The sequence below is a fragment of the Pseudopipra pipra genome, chromosome 8 (genome assembly GCF_036250125.1).
Source record: "Pseudopipra pipra isolate bDixPip1 chromosome 8, bDixPip1.hap1, whole genome shotgun sequence".
Lineage (NCBI taxonomy): Eukaryota > Metazoa > Chordata > Aves > Passeriformes > Pipridae > Pseudopipra > Pseudopipra pipra.
In genome coordinates, this window is record NC_087556.1 from 12,322,863 (window position 1) to 12,332,591 (window position 9,729).

General features: G+C 42.0%; 1 protein-coding gene across 1 annotated transcript; it reads right to left on the reverse strand.

The window, feature by feature from the left end:
* Positions 1–1,332: 1,332 nt before the first annotated feature.
* PPIF (peptidylprolyl isomerase F) lies at positions 1,333–9,299 on the reverse strand. The gene is made up of 6 exons (XM_064662576.1): positions 9,022–9,299; positions 7,074–7,104; positions 6,132–6,220; positions 3,961–4,057; positions 3,141–3,216; positions 1,333–2,740 (listed from the first exon to the last, which is right to left on the reverse strand). Exons 1-6 carry the CDS (start codon positions 9,208–9,210, stop codon positions 2,605–2,607), a joined length of 618 nt encoding a protein of 205 aa, XP_064518646.1. The 5' UTR covers positions 9,211–9,299; the 3' UTR covers positions 1,333–2,604.
* Positions 9,300–9,729: the final 430 nt, after the last annotated feature.

Below are 9,729 nucleotides of genomic sequence, written 5' to 3' on the forward strand. Positions count from 1 at the left end.
TCCTTAGGTGACCTGCACAGGGCCAGAAGTTGGACTCAATGATCCTGATGGGTCCCTTCCAACTCAGCATATTCTAAAACACTTTAAAAAAGAAAACTTTAAGAGATTTATCTCTTTAATTTGTCAAAACATTAAGCCTCTAATTACACTGCTCTAAGTACTCGGGTAGCCAAGACCTTCTTCTAGCAGAGGAAGTATGCAGAGGCCTGGTATTCTGAAACCAAAGCTAGTCCCACTGAGACACTGCAACCAGTGTTAATAATCACAGTGATTTGTATGTCTTAATACCCCTAGTCAAGACTGCAAGCCTTGATGGAAAATTTTGGCTTTTACATTTCAGAAGTCAGAGCATAAAAGAACCTCTAAAAGCTACAGGCATATTTAAAAAAAATGCAAACAAAACAACAAAAACCCCACCTACAAATAGAACCACCAACCAACCAAAAAAGCACCAACTAACAAAATCCCCAAACCCCACAGCCACCAATATAATGTGTATAACACTGTTACTTATTTAAGGGTTAATACACAGTTCCGAGAAAATGGGCACGTCTGTAGCACAGCATCTTCCACTGGGCTTTCCAATCTACAAATACTGCTAATACACAGAAAGATGCTAGAGTTTTAATGTCATCTCTGATCACACAACAAGGAAGGAACTCCTTGAGAATCTAATTCGATTGTCCAGGAAAAAGCTGGAACTACCAATTTCTTTTTCAAAAAAGAAATCGGAAATTAAAAAAAAAAAAAAAGAACAAGTAAATTTTCATTTTCCCCATTATCTCTGCAAACTAATACACCGGACAAGAGAACAGTTTCATGACCTGAACACTATCCATACACCAGATAGATATTTTAGATTCAGTAGTGGGAGGCAAAGCAATGCATCATTACCCTGTTTCTTGCTGGCTGTATCAGAACCACAGCACAGCTGCTGAATACCACGAGATCAGACTCATCATAAAGTGGACAGAATAGAATAGCCCAGGTAAACACAACAAGTTTCAGCTCCTCATACTCCTGCTTTCAAGAAAGGACCAGACTTTTCTTTTTATGGCAGAACTGTATTTAATTAATTTTTGTATGCAAATCAAAAGAACAAACAAAACATTATTGTATCCAAGTGAAATAAGCCAAACCAGCACAAATTAATATTTAAAAAATACTACAAAGAAAGATGAAGCAGGTAGAGTGAAAAAGCTTTTCAATTCCATTTCTTGCAAAATTACATTCTGATACCTTGCACACACATGAATGCAGCCCTCAGTGGAAAAAAAGTCCAGTACAAAATAGTTTTAAACCCACATATTATCATACTGCAATGAAAATAAATTCACATTTGAAGAAAGCCATCACATTTTATTTGTCTCTTCAGTAACGAGATTATTGCACAAAACAATCATGTGATTTTTCTCACAATCATTAATATCTTAGAGCCTTAGTGATTCTAAAGGTGATGTTGTGAGGTTCCAACATTTGTTGCTGCTCCAGCACATCACATAAAACATACATACTAGTTTATACAAACGAAATGTGTTTAGCTGGTCAACTGAATTCTTTCCTTCTCATGCATCAACCCCAACAATAATGATTTTGCTGCACTGATTAAACCTTGTGATTCTCTGGTGACCAATTTTGACTTCTGCTGATGATACATGAGAATAAATTATAATCCAAGTAATACCCGAGGTGGGCTGACTTCATAGGATCAACACAACAAAAGAGCAATCAAACCTATTTCTCATTCAAGCAAGCTCACAAGTGCAAAAATAGGCCACGCATTGAGAACTGAGCTGTATTCTTCACAGAACCAGATCCCAAAACAGAACTGCACTTCAAGTTCACTGTTGCATAATAAAAATGTCCTGAGATCCTTTGGCTCAACTGAGGTCTCATTGGCAGGTAGAGCTCCAGGAGCAGCCTAACTCAACCTCAAGCAATTTACTTAACCCAAAAGTCAAATTGCTCCACTGAAGCAGTAAGGTAGAGTTCAGTTTGAAAAAATGGTCTGAGACTACTAGGAAAGAAAAACATTAAACCAGAACTAATTAAAAAACCCCACAATCGCTCATTAAATCTACTGGATAGACTTAAACTGAGACACAGAAAGAAATTATCTGACAGTCTTGTTGCAGACAGCCTTGAGAGCATGTTAGTAGTATTGTTTCAAAATGATAAGATGAACAACAGAATAAGCATTTATTAGCACCAAAGGCAACATGGCATTTCTCAATTTATATCTAACTCCCAACTACAGAACACTTAGCTGTCAGCTCCACCACCAATTCTAAGACCTGAAACATCCAAATACTAAGAAGAGTACCAACAGTACAATCAAAGACACTTTGGGTGATTGTACCACTTCTTGCAAAACACAGTGGAACTCTACCAAATCAGTGTGACTACCACAGCAGTGCAGTTAAAACATGCTTCACTTATTGTTTTATGTTTTTAATCAGTATTATTCAAAACAAGTATAAAAGTTGGACCAAGTTAAATAGAAAACATGGTTCCACAGGTGCTACTTATGAGATCAGAAATGTTTGGGTGTTTTTATGGTTCATTTTTCACAGCATCGACGTCGTGAAGGGTAGGGGCAAAACGTTAGGACAGCTGGCCACAGTCAGTAATGACAATCTTTTTGGAGGGCTTTCCACTCTTGGAACCAAAACTCTCAATTTTTTTCACGACATCCATTCCTTCCTTTACGTGCCCAAAAACAACGTGTTTTCCATCTAGCCTGCAAAACAAATACACAAGGGCAGTTTTACTTAAAACAGCACAAAGACTGACTAAACCAAGCTTTGTGAAGGGGTGTTAACAGTTCTTCACAGCTCTCACCTGCTGATCAACTCTATGGCGAAGGCACAAGTGCTCTACAAGTGACAGGAAATACTTTTAGCTCTGGACTTTAGAAGCAGTTTGAGGGATAGTGACCTTGTGACTCTCATAGCCCTTCCTCCCTCAAGTAGCACAAAATAATTTATTTCCATTGGAGTCAAGTAATTTGGAAATAAAAACAAACCAAACAAGAAAAATCCATCAATCCACAAACAAACAAAAAACCCCCTAAGAAAACCCCAAACTCTCCAGATTCAGGCATCACTTCAGGAGGCTAATCTGCAGGGCTGAGAACCTACCAGTCAGTTTTTGCAGTACAAATGAAGAACTGGGATCCATTTGTATTGGGTCCTGCATTGGCCATTGAAAGAACACCTAGAACAACAGAAGCAGATTATTAGATTGGTGTAACAAGTTTGCACCAGAGAAGACAAACTTCCTCTGCACCTTTAGGCTAAAGCTGGACAGACAGAAGATGTGATGATCTCACATTGCCTCCAAATGATTTCTAATGCCAACTTCTTGCCTTTCACTATTCTATTCCCTCCTGCCCAGCCTCCCTTTATTCCACAGCAAGAGTGTTAGCAATATAATTGGTTGTACGTGTCCTGAACATGACTAACACCAGATAAGCTCTACTGTGCTTCAACAGCAGCAGTAGCCTCCTGGGATGAGGAAGTAACAATGCCAAAAAGAGAGACTACAGAATTAGATCAGATGTTTCTCTGTATGGTCTTTCCTTTACTTTTCTGGCTTTAATTTGAGCTCTAAAAGGATGTGCCCGTGTTACCTAGTAAATAAGAAATCCCAGATGTCTTTGTTTTACTCCTGCATCTAAGTAAAAATTGAAGTCTATGACTTATGAAAGAAGAAAATAAAAGCAGTAATTTCACCTTTGCAAAATTTGTAAGCCCAGTATGGGCTGACATCTATTTGTACAACAGTCTACACAAATAAGAACATGGCAGGGACAACACATTGTTAAACCTCCTTGATGCTTCTTCAATTACCAAGTGCCTCACAAACCTAAAAAACCTTATTTTTTAAAACATGTCTTCATAAACAATGCTTCATTATAGGTTATAGTCATCAGAAGGCAGAAGGAACATGTTTATTTACCAGGTCCTACGTGCTTCAGTATGAAATTTTCATCTGGAAATCTGCTGCCATAAATGGATTTTCCACCGGTTCCATTATGATTTGTGAAGTCACCACCCTGAAACAGAAATGGTTATTAACTCCACAAGCACACATGCATTATTTTACATTGAAAATGATGCTACTGAAAATATACACACTCGTTTTAATTTAGAAGTGACAACATCAGCAAATTTTCTTCCAGTTAAGAATGAGTATGGCCACTCAGTTTAAAACCATTTAACTAGCTGAAGATAGAATCAGGCAAAAAGTAGGGGGAAAAAGCCTTTCTCCCAAATGTGATGCAACAAACAGCAGTAATTTTAAGACACATCTCAAAGGCCTCAAAACCAAATCACCCAAGTTCATCACCATTGCAAGACCTCAAAACTCTTTTGTTCCCCTTCCTTTCTTCCAACATGTATGAATATTGATCAGGATCTCCATTATTACTATTTGCTATTTCTAGGTCTTGTTGTTTAAGTGTTACACCTAGACTATTTTAAACTTCTCCCAGCTACAAGCTGCTTGCCAGAACAGATGACAGATACCTGTTTTAGGTTAGACACAAAAAACCAGTTCAAACAAAAACCCCAGCAACAGTGACTCGCAGAGGTAGCTCCTAAACTGGTTCCGGCAATCTGTCATCTCCTCTCCCAGGAGTGACACCACCCATGTCGTCAGAGAACTCATACCCAGCAGGTATTGCACGTGACACTCATTGTCCCATCCTCACCCCAAGTAATCTATTACAGGTGGTGTTACAGCCACTCCTACACAGTCCCAGAACTATGTTCTGCATGCCACGTGGAGACACCCAAACTGCCAGGTTCCGGATATGATGGCCTTCAATTAGGCCATACCCATTGCCTGAATCATATTAACACTCCATCTCAACAAGTGGAAAGGTCTCTACTGTCTTCTCTCAGTTGAAAATTGTTGAAACCTATGACAGCATTTCCACTTCAGCAATGACCTCCGAGTAATTCCTAAACATCAATTCATCATCTCACCACACCAAGGAATCAACCGTCTAGTATCCTCATTCCAGGTCCATTTGTGGGGACAAAGCAAAGAGAACACTTACACAGAACTTCACAAATTAGTGGCAGAAGTCAAAGTAGGATTCCTACTTTTTTTTTCATATTTATGTATTTCTGATCCCAGAAAGACTTCTAAACTCTGTCCCTTTGCCAGTATCACAAAACCTTAATTTGCATTTAAAAGGCAAGAAAATAGGTCCTTCACAGCACATCTGTCCCCTTTCTCTTCTGAGAAATAGGTCACACAATCAGGGCCTCTTGTTTCAACAGATATATTTTTTTGTTTAAAAAAATAATTAAGGATGGGAGACCATCACAGTCATCAGTTAATAGATAAAGCATGCTTACTATGACCTTCATGTTGGATATTTTTACAAAGCTATTCAACAATGTAATATTGTTGAAATGTTGCTTTTTCTAAGGGAAGAGAGGACCACCAGGAATCACACATTCCAGTGCACTACAGCAGCTGCATCCTGCTCATCTGCCAAGCACAGTAGATAAAAAGGCTTTAAGAAAGGCCTGTTGTTATTTTTGTTGCTCCTGTTCAAGAAAAAATTGTCAATGCACATGGAATCTTATTCAGAATTTCAAAAGATTCATGCTTTAAACCGAAACAAATTCCATCTCAAATAGGTCATCCCAAAAAATCGACCCCAACTGACTTCCCCTCCATATTAGAGAGACATTTGAAAAAAAAAATATTTAAAAAACATTCTCTATTGTGAAAAGATTATTCTACTTGGAATAACGAATGGACACATCGTTTTCTTAGCTCCCTTAGTTGATTGTCATTCTACCCATACATAACTGCTTCTCACAAGCAAGTGCTGTTTTGCCACCTATGCCCCACACTATAGTACACTGCTATACAACAGCAGAAAGCCTTCAGCCAGGCTTTTTTTTTGACAGTGTACACATAATTTACATTTATTTGTACAAAACAACAGCCACTGCAAAAAGATCAGAAATGGAAGTCACACTGTCACTTCTTTATTGTGTAGTTAGCGAAAACTAGAGCAGAGCCATTTCAAATGTTAGTACTAGTCTGTTTCTAAAATATACAAATAACATAAATAAATTTAATAGCAAAAGGAAAAAAAAAATTACCTGGCACATAAATGAAGGAATCACTCTGTGAAAAGTGGATCCTTTATACCCAAAACCTTTTTCACCAGTACAAAGTGCTCTAAAGTTTTCTGTGAAAACAAAGCATAAAGTATTATATTCTGCATCATATATGGCAATACAAACACACCTAGACTATGTCTCAAGTTTCTATGTTTCAAAAATTTTACTGTATCTTTAGAGTATTATTGATTTATTAGTTATTATGATACTTTAAAAAAAATCTCTGTTATAAAGCTAAGAAAACAAAGCTTATTTAGCTTCAGAACAGGGTACAAACACAATCCTTTTCCATCCCATCTCCCTTTTATTTTACTGTTATATCTTAACTCCAATACCCTGACCTCCCCCACCTTTGCCTGGGGTCAAAGGTTTCGTTTTCTGACTTTTATGCCTCTGTTCTCTATAGTAATTGTAAGGATTATGCCTTTTTTTAAGGACATTCATCTACTACAAACTGAAAGAAATATACCAAGTTTTTTTCAGAACTAAATCAGTAGCTGAGGAAGGAAACGTGATAAACCATGAAAACTTTGTAACACAAATGTACTAATCAGCTAGTGACGAGGAAAACAAAACCCCATATGCTCTTTGGAAACTCTAAAAGAGACCACTCCCCCTTTGATTTACCCTTCCCCACTTGCTCTGGGGTTTGATTTTAAAGCAAACTAGTGTGTTTTTTAACATATATATTCACCACTGATAACCCAATATATGAACTGTACTACCTCGGTGCAAATTACAAAATAAAACCATTTGAAAGAATAATGAATTCCAACTCCCCGCTAGCACTTCCTGTCACATTTCTTGATTAAAAAATGAAGATGGAAATAGTTCTAAAGGGTAAAAGAATATTCTTGTTCCTGCAAATCACAATCTAAAACTTAAATAGTTAAGTATGAAATTTTGGAGATGCTGCCTTACCTGCTGTCTTTGGAACCACATCGGCTTTCAGCTGTTAAAGAAAAATAAACCAACAAATTTATAGGTGAGCTTTTTCATATGCACATAGAAAAACTTCTACATGGGAGACTGGTAGAACTGAACCCTCTCCCCAAAGTGATGAGCTATCTGAAATCACAAGCCACCAAAATTACATGAATACCTTAAAACTTCCCAAGCATTTGGCTAGTAATGCTAAATATATCCCCTCAATGCAACTTTTAGCCAGTTAATGAAGAACACTTTGAGCAGTGCCTAATGATTTCATTGGTCAACATGGTATTTTAGCAAAAACTAAGATGAATCTTTATGATGGACTCCAAAGATCAAAGCCAGTTTGGATACAACTGGAGATACCAAAGTCTGCCCAGCACAGTCAGCTGTTGAAATTTGCAAAAGAGGCAGAGCAGAAACTGTATATGAAAATCAACTCATGAACTTACACAGACATTGTAACCTACAAAAACTTCTGATTTGGATTAATAATGATCTTTTTACTAATCCTAAAAAGGGATATAAAAGTGGCCATACCAGTCAGGCCAAAGTTTTACCCAGCTGCACATCCTGACAGTAGCCAGCAGCAGACACTACTGTGACATAGTGCATAGAAACAGTATGGCTGTGGCAAGAATTTAATGTTCCTTCCCTAGGAAACCCTCCTCAGATTGCTATAATTTGCAACTGAATCTAACCACAACTTAGCCAAAGATTCAAGGCAATGCTGCAATGCATTCAGATTTTCTGTCAACTGGGCACAGTAAAAATATTTAACACGGAAATTAAATGCTGCTGCAAGAAATACAGAAACACTTATGTTATTTTTTATAATACCATCTAGATATTCACTATATCTCACTGATGAATAAGGTACTTGCACAACAACATTTTTACCTGTGACTCCCTGAAACAATACCTCCTGAGAGCACACGAGCTAGGAGAATCCAATTAATTTATATGTTGCAACTTTGAATGAATAAAAATAAACTGGGCTCTAGTCTCAAATGAACCCCTTTTAGAGAGAACTCTTATGACTAATTTTTTTTTAAAAAATATCTCTGTGAATACAGACCCAGAGACGGTGCTAGAGGCAAAAGGCCACACTGAATTTCCTCAGCAGGGGAGCACTGGGAAGAGCTTCATTCCCTCTACAGTGCGTGGTTCTGGAGTGCAGCCCTCACTCCTTCCCATACTCAATGCATTTACCTGAACGGTGTTCCCGTTCAGGCCTTCTTCACATGTACAGAGTACAAAGTACTTCTTTACAGAGTACTTCAGAGACCGGATTTTTACAGGTGGAACCAGCTGCTACCTGGCTGTGGAGCCTGCTGCTCATCCCAACAGCGCCGCGCCAACCTTCCGCTCCACGTGGAGCGGGAAGCCCAAGGAGGCAGCGCCTCAGGAAACTGACAACCAAAAAAATCAAACAACGAGCACCATGGAAAAATTGGACGAGGCTGGAGGCGCGATGGAAGGGCTCCAGGAGCCGGCTGCCCCAAGAGCAGCCAAAGGCGGGGACCTCCAGTGCCCGCTGGGACCCCGCTCTCTCCTCTCGAGCCAGCAGTACAGGACAGCAGCAGGCTTATCCTTCTTCAGTATTTCAGCTCACACTCAATGGTTTAAAATCATCTTCCTCCGAGGCTCCCCACCACACCAGCCCGGGTCCGAGCTCTGTCCTTCCCGCCTGGAGGGGCTGTCCCGCCTCCCTCTCTCCCCGGGAGCGGAGCCCCGAGGGCGGCCGGGCAGCAGCTCCCATGAGCGGGCGAGTCCCGCCATCCCCGGGCCCCCGTCCCGCCCCCTCCGCGGCCCCGGCCCCGGCCCTGCCCGCCCTGACCTTGCGGCTCCGCGGCCGCCATGCCCCGGGCCCGGCCGCGCTCGGCTCGGCGGGCAGCGTGCCCCGGGCCCCGGGCGAGCTGCAGCCCCGCGCCCCTACCTCCAGCACCACGCGTCCCAGCGGCTGGTTGTCGGCGCCCACGTCCAGGTACACCACCGGGTTGGGCGGCCCGGCGCCGGCCCCGCTGCAGCCGCGAGCGCCGGCCGCCCACATGCAGGCGAGCCCCGGCGGCGGCAGCAGGTCCCCGGGCGGGCGAAGCAGGCGGCGGGCGGCGCTCAGCGCCAGCATCCCGCGGGCAGGCGACAGACAGTGACACACCGACAGACGGACACCGACACACGGACACCCGGCCCTTCCCCGCGGCCTTTATGGGCTCCGCCGCGGCGCCGCAGCGCCCGCTGGCGGCCGCGCAGGGCGAGAGGGGCAGGGGCGCTGCGGGACCGCGGAGCGGGCTCGGCCGAGGGTGCTCGGTTTGTCTGTTTCTCTTCTTTTTTGTTTGTTTGGGGTTTTTTTGTTTGCTTGGTTTTGTTTTGGTGGTGTTGTGGTTGTTGTCGTTTTGCACATTTCCTCACAGCCCCTCACCCCCAGGGATCAACAGAGACGGCGAAGTTTATCTAAAGTTCCGTAATTTCACACACGGCGCCTTCGGGCCCGTCCGCGGAGCACCTTGGCCGGGAAGGCCGTGCGGCCGTCACGGGTTTGGGATAACCGGGAGTCACGGGCTGCCCGTGCCGCGTTACTCACCGGCAGCATCCCGGAGCTGCGGCATCGACACGCGTCGGGACAGATGGGCGCTCCTGAGTCACC